General features: G+C 40.1%; 2 protein-coding genes across 7 annotated transcripts in view; one reads left to right on the forward strand and one right to left on the reverse strand.

Moving 5' to 3' along the window:
- Positions 1–18659, reverse strand: part of cdh23 (cadherin-related 23) — a 494731-nt gene that overhangs the window by 71572 nt on the left and 404500 nt on the right. The window lies entirely within an intron of this gene.
- The window catches only part of vsir (V-set immunoregulatory receptor), a 45795-nt gene that overhangs the window by 9904 nt on the left and 17232 nt on the right, over positions 1–18659 (forward strand). Inside the window, exons 2-4 of the mRNA XM_057848932.1 lie at positions 12705–13115; positions 13212–13262; positions 17985–18095. Of these exons, the coding sequence (XP_057704915.1) occupies positions 12705–13115; positions 13212–13262; positions 17985–18095 (573 nt within the window). The remainder of the gene's footprint in view (positions 1–12704; positions 13116–13211; positions 13263–17984; positions 18096–18659) is intronic.

Here is an 18659-nt window from a genome sequence, read left to right on the forward strand (position 1 = left end):
CAAAACGTTTGAATTCATTCTTCCATTACTGATTGTTGTCCAGTCCATGAGGCAGCAAAACGGCCCCAAATCATGATGTTCCCTCCACCATGCTTCACGGTGGGGATGAGGTGTTGATGTCAGTGAGCTGTTCCATTTTTCCTCTACACATGATGTTGTGTGGTACTCCCAAACAATTCAACTTTGGTTTTATCAGTCCACAAAGTATTTTACCAAAACTTGAGTGGAGTGTCCAAGTGCCTTTTTGCGAACATTAAACAAGCAACATTGTTTTTTTACACAGCAGTGGCTTCCTCCATTCTTGGCCATAGTTGACAGTTGATGTGTGCACATAGATATCGGACTGTGCCATTGATGTCTCTAAGTCTTTAGCAGACACTCTAGGGTTCTTTTTTACCTCTCTGAGTATTCTGCGCTGAACTCATGGCGTCATCTGTGGTGGACGGCCACTTCTTGGGACAGAAGCAACAGTGCAAAACTCTCTCCATTTGTAGACAACTTCTCTTACTGTCGATTAAAGAACACCCAGATTTTTAGAGATGGTTTTGTATTCTTTCCCAGCTTTATACAAATCAACAATCCTAGATTGCAGGTCTTCAGACAGCTCTTTTGACCGAGCCATGATGCACATCAGCCAATGCTTCTCATTGAGACAATTCTTACCAGGTGTGTGTTGAATAGTGGGCAGGGCAGCTTTAAACCATTCATCACCATTCACCTAACATCAATTGTTTTAAAAATTGGTTTAAATCGCTTTTTAAGTCTCCTTAGGCAGAGGGTTCACTGACTTATTTTTCCCCCCTTCTGTCATTGTTTTCATGCTAACCTCATTAAATATGAAAACCTATAAATGTTTTGGGGGGGGGGGGTTTAGTTAAAGCAGACAATGTTTTTTTCATCAGTGTGATTTTGACAAAGATCAGATCACATTTGATAGCGATTTAATGCAGAAATGTGAGAAATTCCAAAAAGTTCAGATACTTTTTCATACCACTATATGACAGAAACGCATTTTCGTCTCGTTGTCGTCTCAAACGAAAACTGGCATTCGTCTAGTTATGTTCTTGTCTCCTAAGACATGCTTTTTAGCTTTGAAAATTTGTTTGTCGACGAAATGTTATCGTTATCGTCATTGTTGATGAAAACAACACAGCTGAACACCATATGTAAGAATCAAAACTCTGAGATTATTGGCGGACATCCTATTTCAAGTATCCAGATTCTAAGCCATGGAAAAAAAAGAATTTATTTGCTTTATTTTTGTTTCTATCAGAGGCTTCCGCTGAAATTGTGTGTGTTGAAGGGATATTCTGGTGTCCTCCTGCTGGTTTCATTAACTCTTAATAGTCTCGAATGCATTTGCATTTGTAGGAGGTGTGAAAAGGGGGAAACACTTGCGCAAACAGTGAATTTTAATGAGTGAAATGTTACCAGATCAACTAGCTGGTTTCTTGTGTTGTAGCAGGAGATCTTTTGTCAAAGCTAAAATAAGCATGTGGGTGTCCAAAGTAACTTTGGAATCCTTTGTTCAGTTATCTGGCTATTAAAAATCAAAAATTAAAAAAACTCTTTCAATGATTTTATCACGTATAGAGGTCAAATCCATTTGAAGCAGCCCTATCACTGCAAAGTGATTGAATGTCTAACACCGTGAATGGCAGCCAATGAGTAACAAGGAGAATGAAAAAAATATCCTCCATGACTAGTATCAAGAGTAGTGCAAATGAAATGAACCTCATGACAACACATTTGTCAATAACTAAGAATAGTTTTGAAACAAATATCGTATCCGGATTCAACGTTTCACAATCAATACTCCAATACTTTTGACAACACTACCTGGGAGGGCTTTGTACAAATATGTAGGCATGTGCGTATTAGCGGTGTGAATCTCTGGGTACCTCACGATACGATTTGCGATACAAGGCCCACGGTAACGCTGATCTCACAATATAGGGCTGCAGCAATCGATTATTTTAGCAGTCGAGTAATCGAACTAGTTAGTTCGAATAATCAGGTAATCGGATAAGGAACATAAAAAAATTAAAATACCTGAGCTGAGCCTCAAACGGTATATGAAAAAAAAGACTAAGTACAACAAAACAACAATTGGCTTACTTAAATAGTAGGGCTGTCAAACGATTAAAAATTTTAATCGAGTTAATCACGGCTTAAAAATTAATTAATCGCAATTCAAACCATCTATAAAATATGCCATATTTTTCTGTAGATTATTGTTGGAATGGAAAGATAAGACACAAGACGGATATATACAGTACATTCAACATACTGTACATAAGTACTGTATTTGTTTATTATAACAATAAATCAACAAGATGGCATTAACATTAATATTCTGTTAAAGAGATCCATGGATAGAAAGACTTGTAGTTCTTAAAAGATAAATGTTAGTACAAGTTATAGAAATTTTATATTAAAACCCCTCTGAATGTTTCGTTTTATTAAAATTTGTAAAATTTTCAATCAAAAAATAAACTAGTAGGTCGCCATTGTTGATGTCAGTAATTACACAATTCTCATGGTCATAAAATCAGTCGCACCCAAGTGCCAGCAGAGGGCGACAAAACTCCAAAAAACACAAGTAACAAGTGCACATGACACTGTGCTGTCATTCTAATCTGTTTGAGCGGGGCATGTGCGTTAATTGTGTCAAATATTTTCACGCGATTGATTAAAAAAATTAATTACCGCCAGTTAACGCGATAATTTTGACAGCCCTATTAAATAGAAAAAGTTTGCTAGCTTAAATGCTATAAAATGTTAACTTTTTTTTTTTTTTTTTTTTACAATGATCTTAACACACATCAAACACCCCCCCCCCCCCCCCCCAAAAACTGCTAAATATACCTATAAACTAAATTACGAATGCATAAAAAAACAGCTCAAACAAAAACTGACCAACTGGTCTTAACAGAGTGCAGCTGGATTTAGCCATGTTAAATGAGTTATGTCATCTTCACTGTTGCCACTAGAGGGCAGTGTATTCACCCAAATCAATAAAACTAATGTAAACACTTTCAAAACAAACCATTAGAATGCCAATCTAATTAAACAAATTCTCAAAGCAGCAGCATTTTATTCGTAGCTTTTTTAAATCGAATTCCTCGAGTTAATCGATTAATCGTTGCAGCACTAGTTCATCCGCCTGTCCCTGTCTAAATAGATTAGGTGTCTAGCGCCGTCGATGGCAGCCATAGAGTTAACTGAGACACTATTATGGTGGAGGATTTTGGTGGCAACTTGCTGGTTTTTTAAGCATTGACCTTTATTCAAAATGATATCTTGATCCTTGGCATGAGCATATCGGTAACCTTATGGGATGCACGAAATATCACCATTTGGGAATTTTGTCACACCCCTGCTGCATACAGAGACTTTGTTGTTAGAAAGTTGTGGTCGGAAATGTGCTGTAAACATTCAGACACATGCCAAAAGAAGGGCCGTCTCTGCGCCCTGATGATCTATCAGAATCCAAACTTTAACATAACAGAGCCCAAACCCAAATGCCTGGCGGATTCGTAAGTGTTTAAGATGAAAAGAAATGCCTAACCGACCCGTAACCCCAGTTTGATTGATACTTGGGAAAACACCACCCACCACACCTACAGCATGACATTAGATACTGCGTGTTGTGGTAAAAATCAAATCCGAGGTTTTGATTTTGGAAGTTTTGTTTGTTTCAGCCAAGTTAAAATTTTCTACGGTTGTGTACATGTCTATTTACAAGAATACCTAAATAATGTACAAAAGATACCATGGAAGAATTGGCAAAAATGAGCTAAAAAGAGGAAGGCAGGGTGGGATTGAAACAAGAGTGGACAAGAGCTTCCCCTCCTATTGTCTTTCTACAGTGGCAGGAACAGCCATGGGGCCAAGGTTCACTTGAATCAACCCACCATGCTTTTCCTATTGCCTTCAGCACACACTGGCCAGTAGGGGTGGGAACCTCTGGGTACCTCACGATACAATATGGTTTGCGATACAAGGCTCACGATAACGATGATCTCACGATATGGCGTTTAGGGGTGGGACAAAATATCAAAATTGTGATATATATTGTGATGCTTTGCATCCTTAAACGTCATTTGGGGACATTTGGGTGGCGTGTCCTAATTATATCAGGTCATTTGGGGACATGTGGGGGGGCGTGTGCTGGTCATATCAGGTCATTTAAGGATATTTGGGGGCGTGTCCTGGTCATATCTGGTTATTTTCTGCTGATTTGGGGACATTATGTGGCGATGTGGGTGTGTCACAATTTGAGGAGTGGAACTGTCCTGAATTGTCATGCCCCACACACGAGACACTATTCTCCTTGTCCCTCCCTCCCTCCTGCCTGGCTGGCTCCTTGCTACTGACAACTACAGCAAATCGCACAGAAATACATCTGCTGGTTTTCTTCAGGAGAACATGTCAAACAGGTTGCTTGCAAACCCACACTCTACTCCAGGGGATACTGCGGGTGTTTTCCATCTGCTGTCATCTGTGGGCACATTACTTGTTGAAACCACCGGAGCGGAAGAAAATCATGAAGAGCTGTGTCAGCATTTCAAAAGTGATTTTTTTGTTGTTGTCTTTTTTTGTCACTTTATTTCAGTTGAAAAAGCATTGGAGCGTGACCTAAAATTTATATCACAATTTGGATAAGCATGTAGTATGTTTAAATGAGGAGGTGTGATAATACAGGTAGTCCCCGAGTTACGAATGAGTGCCGTTCCTATGCTGGCGACGTTAACTGAATTTCCACGTAAGTCGGAATGAACCCTTTAAGTACCCCAAAATGAGGATCCAATAAGTTCAAAAGTGTTGGATTTTGTTTAATGATGGATACACTGCCCTCTGGGGGCAGCGCTGGGTCTGGCTGGACTTTCTGACAAGCAGACTATCGTCTGACACGGATAAAGGACAGCTGCGTTCCGGTTTGGCCCACATAAGGCTGTAAGTTGTTTCAGCTAATATACTGTTTATGCATTTTTACAGCTACAGTTTGTGGAGTTACGTGTGAGCGATTTACTATAAGTATTGTAAATATGTTAGCATTCATAGCATTTAAGCTAGCGGACTTTTGTTCGGCAAATTAGGCTATTTTAATCTACTAAATTTGAACAAGAATTGTTTCGTGTCAAGTTTTTATTGTTAAAATGTGTGCCGTTCTGAGTATAATTGTACATACAATATGTGTGTTACAGCTTTACAAATTGTCAAAAGTAAAAAGCTTCAAAAGCATAATTGCCTTTTTTGCTGTCTGTAAAGCTGAACACCTTCACGCCTGGTGAGGATAGAGCGCATCATGTTAATAAAGTAAAGTAAAACAATTAGATACTATGAGGTACAATAAGGCACTGTTTATGCGACAAAACCCCCCAAAAACGACTGGAGACAAAATGGCATACGAGACTCCAGCATCGTAAAGTCGAGATCACGTAAGTTGAGTACATCGTGAATACCTGAATACTATTTGTCATTTAATTTTGTTACTTATTAAATCTAAATGGTTGATCTCTAATTGCTATGCATATCTGGTATTTCATTATACGATATGTGCAGTTGGCTTTCCTTTGTTGCACTTTGACTCGTTTGACGTCACACCTGCGCTGCTTTCATGTTGAAGCAGGGGTGTTGTCACAGATTACTTAAAGTAATTTAATTACTGATTACACCTCAAAAAAGTAATCTAGTTGCTTTACTGATTACTTTATTATCAAAGTAACTAAGTTACTTTAATTTATCAGTCAATTTTTACCAATTTTTCTCCTTTAGCTTCCTCAACATAAAAATTACAATAGAAAAATGTCATCGCATGTAATTGAATTTTTCACATAAGGCTTCTTCTTTGAGTTAGTGGGGGTTTAAATAGTCAATGGAGTTGATTTCAGCCACCATTGAGTCACACTAGTTTAGCCACTCCGGAGCCCTGAAACTAACAAATAACTGACAAATTGCACGGAATTTGTTCAAGTCAACCAAATCAACTGTACCTGTAGGCTTTGTTTCGAGTTTTGACGCATTGTGCTGTAATTCCAAGTGGTTCCTTGAATTGGATGTCGAGATTTTTGCAGTCGACAGTCTTTTTGAGCCAGCTCAAAGTTTGCAACGCACGGAGATATTTTTGTTATCTTGACTGGACAGGAATGTGAAGTAATGGCTGCATTTCCAGTGAGCAAATGCAGCCGTTTGTGGTATCTCTCTTGCCTTTGACTGTTAGCATTCTGACGAGGTAGCCAGGCTATGTTGTTGGCAGACAGCACTCACGCAGCATGGTAATACATGTTTTTTTTTTTTTTTTTTTTACCCCAATGGCAAAACGTGAGATGTGATGTCACTCCCAAACTCAAGAGCAATATTTTTTATTCAAATGCGTACATGACTACAGTGTTCTTCATTTGCCATGTGCAAAATGGATTTTGCCGGATGTGGCATTTTTTCTTTGCCATGTGGCAAAATGGATTTTGCCATGTGCCATTTTTTTTTTGGTACATGGCAAAATGGATTTTGGTTTGTTGCATTTTTTGGGGGGGGGTATTACAGTGGATTTACTTGGGTGCGAGTGATATGTCAATGCGCTGTAATGTAATGTGTATGGTCAAAAATCACAACCCCATGTTTTTCTGCCATTTAATAGGAATGGAAAATTTGGACGTGCATAGCTGTCAATGGCATGGACATGCATGGCCTGCAAAACTGACCTATACCCCAAAAATGTCATACACCCCCCCAAAAATGCCACAAACCAAAATACATTTTTGCCCCATACCAAAATGTCAAAATCAATTTTGCCACATGGCAAAAAAATGCCACAAGGCAAAAATAATGCCACATGGGAAAATCCATTTTTGTTACATGGCAAAAAAATGCCACATGGCAAAATCCATTTTGCCAAATTGCAAAAAAAAAAAAAAGCCACATGGCAAAGAAAAAATGCCACGTGGCAAAATCCATTTTGCCTCATTGCAAAAAAAATGCCACATGGCAAAATCCATTTGGCCACATGGCAAAATCCATTTTTGCTACATGGCAAAAAAATACCACATGGCAAAATCCATTTTGCCCATGGTAAAAAAAATGCCACATGGCAAAAAAAAAAAAAAAAAAATGCCACATGGCAATGGAAAAATCCATTTTTCCACATGGCAAAAAAAAAAAGCCACATGGCAAAATCCATTTTGCCACATGGCAAAAAAATGCCACATGGCAAAAAAAGCCACATGGCAACATCCATTTTGCCACATGGCAAAAAAAATGCCACATGGCAAAGAAAAAATGCCACATGGCAAAATCCATTTTGCCACATGGCAAAAAAATGCCACATGGCAAAGAAAAAATGCCACATGGCAAAATCCATTTTGCCACATGGCAAAAAAATGCCACATGGCAAAGAAAAAATGCCACATGGCAAAATCCATTTTGCCACATGGCAAAAAAAATGCCACACGGCAAAGAAAAAATGCCACATGGCACAATCCATTTCGCCTCATTGCAAAAAAAAAAAAAAAAAATGCCACATGCCAAAAAATGCCAAATGTCAAAATCCATTTTGCCACATGGCAAAAAAAAATGCCACATGTCAAAATCAATTTTGCCACATGGAAAATGCTACATGGCAAAATCCATTTTGCCACATGGCAAATACCACCTTTTGGTTCTCGCTGTCGCTCAACAGTTATGTTTTTTTTAATGCGAGGCCACAACACGCTTCTGTACTATGGCCAAGGAATGAAATGAGCCATGCCTTCACTAATAATTGCACAGTTGCTAAAAATCGATTCATATTGTAATTTGTAAATGACAATCTTTTTCATGTCTGCGAAATGATGTAGGAGTTGCACCTACAAACTTTGATAAACAATGTGTACACTCCTGTTCTCCAGTGACGAACAGGATGTGGTGAAAACTGCGGCAAGACACAGTATGAAAAGCAATATCATGTGTTTTTGGTTTCCGCAATGTACATGAACTGAAGCAGAACAATCTCTGCCTGCTTTTTCACGACAGTAGGCTTTTTGCCACTTTGCCGTTGTCACTGCTGGTTGTTAGGTAGCCCGGAATTCAATCCCGCCCCGAGCTAAAATAGCCCTGTGTTTAGAAAATGAAAATACGCATAAACCGCACACATGGCGCTGTTTTGAAGACTCCAGAGATGAAATGGAGTCAAACTATTTACTCTCACTCTAACCACATATGACATACTGACATTCCACACTGAACACAAATGGCAGTAAAAAAAAATGCATGCTTTGGATAATAAAACTCAGTTTTTGTCTCGTCAACACCGCCAGAGGCCAACCGCGAGCGCTGCCAGATTTAAACGCAGGTTTTGTTAGAACCTCACAAGCCACAAAGCAAAGAGCAACTGCATCCACTTAATACCAGACCGGGCTTCACAACTCATGCTTTGGGTGTGATGACCAACTAAATGATCGCAGTCAGCGTCTGCTTGAGGTTATGCACTTAACCACTGACTGTGTACAGATGACTGCTAGTTTTAGTCTTAACCCCAATATATTGTTTCCTGGAGTTTTTAAGTTACATGGGCCCATCAGTCGTTATAAATAGTGTGGCACCGATACCATTTTTTCAGGGGCGGCTCCACCAGGGTGGCAACTGCCACCCTAAAAGACGAGCTTGCCACCCCAGTCGGCACCGATGGAGAATAAAAAACTCCTTTCAATTTGACATTTAATGCCATCATTTAAGTAGCTGTGTCAGTAAGTATCACTATAATAATTAAAGATATTATTTTTTTGTAAATGTCACTTTTTGTAGCGTCTACCAGTGTTGTTTCTGATGCCGTTTCTAAAGGCGTTATCTTTTTCCACTAGTGACTAACCTAATTAATTACTTTTCCCATCTTTGCAATGCCGTTACGGAGGATGTGAAGGGGCGCGTTACTACAATTTGGTTGAATGAAGTGCCAGTTGTCTGATTTTCTCACAGATTCCTGGGAGAGAGCAGAGCGGTAGGGGGAAGGAGGGATGGGTGTGGTGACACCGTTGCAAATACTATGATCATTGGCTAGGTGGCTCGGTGCGTAAGCATAGCTTATGGGTTCTTGTTAGCATTAGCATTTAGCGTGGCGAATATAACCTTAAACTTTTTTTTTTTTTTAACATACAGTTCATGGCGTCCAGGTGGGTAGAATTAATTGAAAATAGAGATGTCCCGATCCGATATTTGGATCGAATCGGACGCCGATATGAGCAAAAAAAATGTGCATCAGTATCAGATCGGCCAACACCGAAAAATTCCGATCCAGTTTTTAAAGTCCGGACCGGGTTTTCCAGCGCACCGATTTACATAATCCATCCCAGTTTTTGCTTCGATTTCCCTAAAATCCGGTCCGCATTTTACGGGATCATTTCACCTTAAAGGACGACAAAGACCAAGAGGCAGAGTGCAACATATGCCACAATAAAGTCAAGAGTGGTGGTAAAGCTGTAAGAAGTTTTAATGCAACCAACCTAATCAAGCATTTAGCAAAATACCACCACAAACAATATGAGGAGTATGTTAAGAAAACCGAAGACAAAAAGAAAGGTCCTACGCAACTAACACTGGCAGAAACTTTTGCTATGCGTGACAAACTGGCACTCGACAGTCCTAAAGCCCAGGGAATAACAAGAGTCAAAGAATTCATTCTGGATGACGAGCCATTATCTCTCGTGAGTAAAGACGCACCATCCAACACTTAGAACCACGGTACAACATGCCCAGACGTCATTACATCCTTGAGCGATTCGGCCATGGAAGATTCGAGAACGAATCACAAACATCCAAATTCCGATTATTGAAATATGTCAAGTAAAGCGGAACTAATACACAGCGCGGTCTTCGGGACGCAATGAGAAACTGACCGCATTGCGTCCCGAAAGAAAACATAATGCTTGTCATAGACCCGGGTAATGCCAATGCTCAACTCACGGCTTTAACTCAACTCATGCCGCTGGATAAAAAACACAAGAAGACCTGACTGCTGCTGACAGCAGCTACAAACTACGTCAACGTCGTTTTACTGGAGATAATAGATATCATATGTATATAGAAGTAGATGCAAAATGACAGACTCGACGGTGTTAGGAACATTGAAGTATTGAAAACTAGTTGCGTTAGTAAACAGCCGCCATCTTAAAGCAGAAGACTTCCCTATTAGGCTGTTGTGAACCTTCCAAGTGAACCTGATTAAGTTTTTATCAAAAATACGCCTAAATCGGCAAAATCTTGACTTGAATCCATCTTCAAAACAGTTTTAAAACTTTCACATGTCGAAAGTAGACAGAAGGGAAATTATGGAATAACGAGAGTAATTTTAACAAATTTAACAGTTGACTCGCAAAATTAAATGAATTGAATGTCGTTTAAAGCTGTTGATACAGAATGGGGACTTGAGTATTTTATTTACTGTTTTAAAATGTTAACTTGATACTGAAATAGTCGTTTATTTAAACCTTAGAGGCTTTTTATACAATTTTTGTAACTAATGCACGAAACATTAAAAGCATCAAATAGCTTGGGGGGTTTGTGGGATTTTCCACTGGGGTCGTTTGTGTGTTTTGCTTTTTTAAGACAGTTTACAATATTATTTGCACGTTTTACTGACTGACTATGCCATTTCTGTTTGTTATTTATAATGTTTTGTGTTTGTCACTGAATAAACAGGTCAGTTTCTTCTTACCAACCCTTGTGTGTTATTCAAACTCACCTAATTCAGCTGGCTAGTTGTTATCAAGAGTAATAAAACCTTTTTTCAACATGAGTCTGACAACTAAGTAAGGAGGCTAAATAACTTGAAATTTTAACACATGCTCAGATAGGTCGGTATCGGTATCGGATCGGAAGTCCACCTGGATCAGGACATCCCTAATTGAAAATAAGGGTTTTTAATTATTATAATATAAAATATAATGATCACAATCAAGTTAAGGTTGTCCTTATAGATGCTACAATTATATAAACATTTTTTTATTACCAAAAATAGTTGTAAACAATGTTTACACCGATTCATTTACACCTCAAATGTCTGATGTTTTGATGAGCAGGTTTTTTGAACCCACCATATGTTTTTGCATTTCTTTCTGACAGTGCTCCAAACACAAATACTGTATCTAAAAGAGGAAGCATGAAGCAGAGTTCAACTACTCATAAAAACCAGGAAGTTTGTAATTCGCTGAAATAGGACATGTTGTTATACTTTGTAAGAAGTGTAATGCTCAAGGGCTTACTAATTGGTATTGTTTGTGTTCGCATGGTAGGCACATTTGCTTTGACTGGTTGTATCAATGCTTACGTGCTTTCTATTTGCTCTATTTCATGTTATTTGTGTTAAAGTATGTTCTCATGATTCTTTCTCCGGTCTCCTGTTATTGGAAGGTGTTCTCTGAGTTGAGGCACTGAGACATGTGGTATTGTCAACAGGATATGAACCCCATATTTATGACTATTTCATCATAGATGGTAGCTTTACATGTAATGCAAATGCTACCATCTATAATATTCCTATTAGTGGATTTGGAGAAGGCGTTCGACCGTGAGCCTCGGGGAGTCCTGTGGGGGGTTGTTCTGGGATGACGGGGTACCTAGCCCCTTGGTAAGGGCTGTTTGGTCCCTATACGACCAGTGTCAGAGTTTGGTCCACATTTGGTCCACAGTAAGTCGAATTCGTTCCCAGTGAGGGTTGGACTACGCCAAGGCTGCCCTTTGTCACTGATTCTGTTCATAATTTTTATGAACAGAATTTCTAGGCGCAGCCAAAGAGTTGAGGGGGTCCAGTTTGGTGACCTCAGCATTGCATCTCTGCTTTTTGCAGATGATGTGATGCTGTTGGCTTCATCAAGCCATGACGTCCAACTCTCACTGGAGCAGTTCGCAACCGAATGCGAAGCGGTGGGGATGAAGATCAGCATCTCCAAATCCAAGACCGTGGTCCTCAGTCAGAATAAGGTGGAGTGCCCTCTCCGGGTCGGGGACGAAACCCTGCCCCAAGTGAAGGAGTTCAAGTATCTTGGGGTCTTGTTCACGAGTGAGGGTAGGAGGGAGCGGAAGATTGACAGGTGGATCAGTGCAGAATCTGTAGTGGTGAAGAAGGAGCTGAGCTGAAAGACAAAGCTCTGGATGTACCAGTCAATCTACGTTCCTACCCTCACCTATGGTCACGAGCTGTGGGTCGTGACCGAAAGAACAAGATCCCGGATACAAGCGGTCAAAATGAGTTTCCTCCGAAGGGTGTCCAGGTTCTCCCTTAGAAATAGGGTGGGAAGCTCGGTCGTCCGGGAAGGACTCTGCGTCGAGGCGCTACTCCTCCGCGTTGAGAGAAGCCAGCTGAGGTGGCTCGGGCATCTGGTTTGGATGCCTCCTGGACGCCTCCCTGGAGAGGTGTTACGGGCATGTCCCACCGGCGGGAGGCCCCCGCGACGACCCAGAACACGCTGGGGAGACTGTCTCTTGGCTGGCCTGGGAACGCCTTGTGATCCAACCGGAAGAGCTGGTCGAAGTGGCTGGGGAGAGGGAAGTCTGGGCTTCCCTGTTAGAGCTGCTGTCCTCGCGACCCCACCCCGGAGAAAGCAGAAGATGATGGATGGATGATTTAATTCTATCAAGAACCATATTTGAAATTGAATTGAGCCTCCTTAGGTCATGGAAATAAACAGCATTTCATCATGTATTTACTATACGTATTTCATGTCTTTCAGATACTGGTACGACGTCCAGTTCAGCTTCTTCACTGAGTCTTTCCGCCCCTCACTTTTACTGGACCTGTCCAGAAGGCGCAACCTTCAAACCAGTCTGTGCCGAGACCGGGGCCCCATCGGGCTCCTCTGACATCTTAAAACACGCCTGGCTTTTCACACCGCATAGCGACCAACACTGCATGCCGGTGGGCCCGCGTCATATGACATACGGTCATTCGCACGGGAACCACAGCTTTCCCCCAGGGGTCAGATTTGGATATTCGCACAACAACTTCTGGATGGTTATGCAGAACGTGACAATTGCCGACCAGGGGCGATACTGCTGTATCGTCCGTGACTTCCACAAGGACCATCAGCACACGAGCCTTGCGCAAAGTTCCCACAGTCACGTTATACTCCACGTTACACCACGTAAGTATAATAGAAAATACGCCATATTGCGACCAATGGGTATTTATTTCAGCAAAAACTGATTTTGCAATTGCAAATCATATCATTCCTGTATAGGAAGGAACTGGTCTCAAGAATGTTCATTTACCGAGTCTTCGCTACCTGGAGGTTTGTCATCATATTTCAACCCACGTTTTAAAAGATTCTGTTTACATGATGCAATACAGTCATGTGAAAAAATTAGGACCCCCATTAAATATTCAGTTCTTCATTAAAAAATGTTCACATATCAATGTCTGATCTTGTTTTTCTTTATCTCTGGAAAATAAAGTGATTTAATTGCACGTAAACCACAAAAATGAACATTGTTTTACCCATTAAACCAACTATATCAACAAAAATGCATATTCTAACTGAGGAAAAAGTGAGGACACCCTAGCACCTAATAGCTAGTGTTACCCCATCTAGCAGTCTTTGACATCGGTCTGAAGAAAGTTTGCCCCATTCCTCAACGCAGAATACTTTCAACAGTAACTAGCTGTTGAAGAGCGAATACACCATGGTAAGATCAACGGAACTGTCTGAAGCCTGAAGATTGTAGACGCTTATGAGTCTGTTAAGGTATTTCAAAAGATCTCAAAAGAAGCAGCCATTCCACTGCCCGGAAAATAGTCTTCAAGTGGAGGACATTCAAAACAACTGCCAACATGCCCAGGACTGGCCGTCCAAGCAAGTTCACCCCAGACCGCAAGATGCTAAAGGAAGTCTCCAAAACCCCTGAAATGTCATCATGGGTCCTACAGCAGGCTCTTGCTACTGTTGATGTGAAAGTGCATGCCTCTACAATCAGAAAAAGACCTCACAAGTTTAACCTTCATGGAAGGTAAGCAAGGAGGAAACCTTTCGAAGAAGAACATAAGGTCCTGCCTGAAGTTTGCCAGAGTAATGTAGACAAAGACCAGGACTTCTGGAATAATGTTCTTTGGACAGATGGTTCTAAAATGGAATTATTTGGACCCCAGAACCAGAGGACATGTTTGGTGTAAACCCAATACAGCATTCCGGGAAAAGAACCTCGTACCAACTGTGAATCATGGAGGTGGAAGTCATGCTTTGCTACAGCAAGACTTGGCCAGCTCACCATCATAGAATCCACTATAAATTCTATTGTGTATCAGTGAAACTGGACCCTGCAACATGACAATGACCCAAAACATAACAGCAAATCCACCAATGACTGGCTGAAAATCTCCGGGCCTGGGCTGGGCAGGTGTCTGTCATCCAATTACAGAACCAGCACCTGACGAGAGTAGCGACGGCAGCTGTCTGCAGTCATCATCAACAGCCTACATAAGCTAGCCAGAGCTCCATCACGTCACTGAATCGTTTCTTTCAGTTCACTGTCAGTTCCTTCTCACGTTTTAAATATTTCTGTGTGGACTCAACTGATCATCGACCCATTTGCTTTGTTACAGGATCTCGTTTATACCTCTTGTTAATGGTACCTTTGCCTGGAATCGTCACGCCACAGACTCAGATCCTTGTTATCTCTCGTGCCTGTTTTGGGGGCTCTCAGCCCACCATCATAACAGAAAAGGAAAAAATGGAGAGTCCTGGAATGGCCGAGTCAATGCCCAGATCTTAATCCCATTGAGATGCTGTGGGGTGCTGTACATGCAAGAAACCCCAAAAAACATCTCTCTGCTATAACTATTCTGCGTTGAACAGTGGGGGGGGGGGGCAAACTTTCTTCAGACCGATGTTAAAGAGTGGTAGATGGCTACAAAAAGTGTCTCACTGAAGTTATTTCAGCCAAAGGGGGTAACACTAGCTATTAGGTGGTAGGGTGTCCTAACTTTTTCCTCAGTTAGAATATGCATTTTTGTTGATATAGTTTGTTTAATGCAGGGGTCCCCAAACTTTTTCCTGTGAGGGCCACATAACTTTTCCCTTCTCTGATGAGGGGCCGGGGTCAGTTTGTAACAGAAAAGTTGTGACGATTGCAGGAGTGCCTAAATGTAAAAATTTGTTTGTCAGAAAGCCACAATCAAATAACCCTTTCTGGATTCTTCACGGAACAAAAGTAAATAAAATAAAAATAATTATATTAATTATATTATATTGTATTATAATATTATATATTGTAACTTATAATATAACATAATAATATAAAGTATTCATGCACATCAAAGTTTTCGATTACAAACCAACATCCCTCGTGTACAAGTCGATTTTGTCATAAATGCACTTTATAATATATATATATATATATATATATATATATATATATATATATATATAATATCAATATTAATTAAATAGATAATAACCAAATAACCCCCTCTGGGTTCTTCAGGAAACAAAATAAATGAAGCCAGGAAATAAATAACACTATTGGGAGGGGGGAAAAAAAAAAATCAAAATGGTCTCTGGTATTGTTCGGGGGGCCGGACCAAACGTGGAGGTGGGCCGTATCCGGCCGGTGGGCCGTAGTTTGGGGACCCCTGGTTTAATGGGTAAAACAATTTTAATTTTTGTTGTTTACCTGCAATCAAATCACTTTCTTTTCCAGAGACAAAGAAAAAAAAAAGATTAGACATTGATATGTGAACATTTCTTAATAAAGAACTGAATATTTCATGGGGTGTCCTCATTTTTTCACATGACTATGTTCAAAACGACACGCATTTTAACAATAAAACGTGACCAATTGGTGTTCAAACGTTCATCTAGTCTGATCAATATGTAATTTAGTAGATTCAATTAGCCTGATATGCCTAAAAAAAGTCTGCTAGCTTAAATGCTACAAATGCTAAAGTATTTATAATTCAGCAATTTACAACTTTCTGCTGTGAATCAAAATGAGTTTGTCCCTATTAGACGTCCAATCTAATTGAACTAGGAGGGTGGCAGCTTTCGTTCATTCGCTGCCATCCCTCACACTTCAACCGGATTGGACGTCTATGGCCGTTACTGGCAGCCAATGCCAGGCTTTTCGGTCACTTCCTATTGATTTTGGGTTACTGAACAGGAATTGATTCACCAATGTCCCCGAATTCAACAGACTAACCTGTAAAGGCCCTAAACTGAACAAGAAGTGACCTGTAAATGCCCACGAACGACTGGCTTGGAATGAATTGGCTCATTCTTGAGTCACTTCCTTTTCAGTGACCCGAAATCAACAGAAAGTCACCTGTAAATGCCATTAAATGAACAGGAAGTGACCTGTAAATGCAGAAAGACTGGCTGTAATTGCTCTGGTTTCAAATGAACGAACGTAAATTCAAGAGTCAAAATGGATCGGGCGTCTCACGCCATCGAGTTAACAGAGACACTATTTTAGTGGAAGATTTTGGTAGCCAGTTTTTTGTTGTTGTTCTTTAAAAAAAAACACACATTGACGTAGGGCTGGCCTAAAGTACGTATCAAGATAAATTGAGCAGATTTACCTCGATAAAGATATATGACAACAAATTAGCCCAAGTGGATTGTTATATAATTTGAAAATCTGAATCAATGCGTGAAATACAAATGAACTGTTTCTCGTTGATTTATTTACCAGATTTCAATTTAACGTATTCAAACAATTGTACATGCAGTCTAAACATTAAGTAAATGAAAATTTCTTAGTATGAACATTTATAACAGCTTGTATGACTTGTATGACAATGTACGACATTATAAAAATCAATACAACGACTGTGCAAACATGTCATTGTAACACAACTTAGTTTGAACAAAACACTTCAAACAGACAACTTATTGTTAATGGCTGCTGTGACATAATTACTCAACACAAGTGTTTACTTCAAGGTTTCAGTTTTTTTTTTCCCCAAAGCATTTTTTAATACATGCACGCACACATGCACCCAGCACACAGACACACATGCATTAAAGCTATATTGCTCTTTTGCCAATGAAACATTTAAGATTTTATCATGGCAGTAATGACACCGAATGAAGCCAGCACATACAGAAAAATAGCTGTGGCCATTTAACGGTCATATTATAGGCTTCACTGTTGCATTATAATTTATGCTAAATGCTTAACCCTCATAAAAGATATCAAACACACACACACAGATACAAAATAACGCGACATACTAATTGCTACATGCAGTCTGTGCCCAATCCACTCAATTAGTTCAGCCGTTTTGACAAGGTTAGAGCCGCTATCCGACTCCATCATGTTCATTTTGTAGCGTTAGCCGCTAGAGTTAGCCGGTGGTCTGGCTACCAGTAGAAAGCACTGAAAACACACGCTCCTGAAATTGTGAAAACCAGGGAGGAAAGCTGGTGAAAGCCCGTTTGGAGACCGCCAAGAATCTACATAATGTCGGATGAAAGTTTGGCGAAGCTCCCTTAATCCCGACTCCATCCCGTTTGCTTGTAGCGATAGCCGCTAGTGTTAGCCTACCGGGCTTCTGTTTGTTTGAGTTCTTGATAACCACGTGACTTCATACATAAGCACACTGACTGCTTTCTTAAGGGGAATGAACATAGCCAAACAACACAGAGTCAAAGTGAAATGAAAAGACTATATATTTCTTGGTTTATTAAATTACCGAATTTACCGACATGGTCAAAATTACATCAGTCATCGTGAAGAATTTCAGTAACAGTAAATTTTCGGTATACCGCCCGGGTCTAAATTGACGCAGCTTTAAAATGATATATATCAAATCAGGGCAGGAGCATAACGATAACACAAAGTATCATGATATATCACCATTTCCTGACCCGTATATGGATAATCTCACAATTTTGTGGTGCAACAATTATCGTTTTCGTGAGCCTTGTAGTGCAAATCATATCAGGAGGTACTCAGAAGTTCCTAGCCCTATTACGTAGTGTTCAATTAAGCTTACAATGTCTCTGCTCTATCTTTAGGGGCTGTGCCAGTGGCTTTAGCCATAGCAGCCTGCATCCTGGCTCTACTTTCGCTGCCTGTTATCTTGCTACTTGTCTACAGACAGAGGCAGAGCAGCCATTCCAACAGACGTACGTATTTTCCTTATGTCACTTTACATTTAGTACAACTGCACAGATCTGCTGCTGCTTGATTACCCACATGCTATCGTCACTCCACTTATATACAGTCATGTGTAATTTCTTACATTTCTGCATAAAACCACCATCAAATGTGATCTTTGTCAAAATCACACAGATGTAAAAACAGTGTCTGCTTGAACTAAAACCACCCAAACATGTATAGGTTTTTATTAGAGCTGTCAAAATTATCGCGTTAACGCGCGGTAATTAATTTTTTAAATTAATCACGTTAAAATATTTTACGCAATTAACGCACATGTCCCGCTCAGACAGTATTCTGCCTTTTGGTTTTACAGCAAGGCTTTTTGTGCTGTAACAGCGAACTCTTGTGGTCGCTTTGCGACATGGTTTATTTTTTTCTTGCCAGTTTAATATGGCCGCACGACGTCTCGGGCTGACGCCTACGTTGTAATGTTGTGCTTATATGATCCTTGGACAAGATTTGTCCGTACGTATGGTTGTTGTAAAGAATGTACATATTATGTTAGTAAGCGAAACGTTCTATTTTTTGTA

Source organism: Corythoichthys intestinalis, chromosome 10 (genome assembly GCF_030265065.1).
Source record: "Corythoichthys intestinalis isolate RoL2023-P3 chromosome 10, ASM3026506v1, whole genome shotgun sequence".
NCBI classification, from domain to species: Eukaryota; Metazoa; Chordata; class Actinopteri; order Syngnathiformes; family Syngnathidae; genus Corythoichthys; species Corythoichthys intestinalis.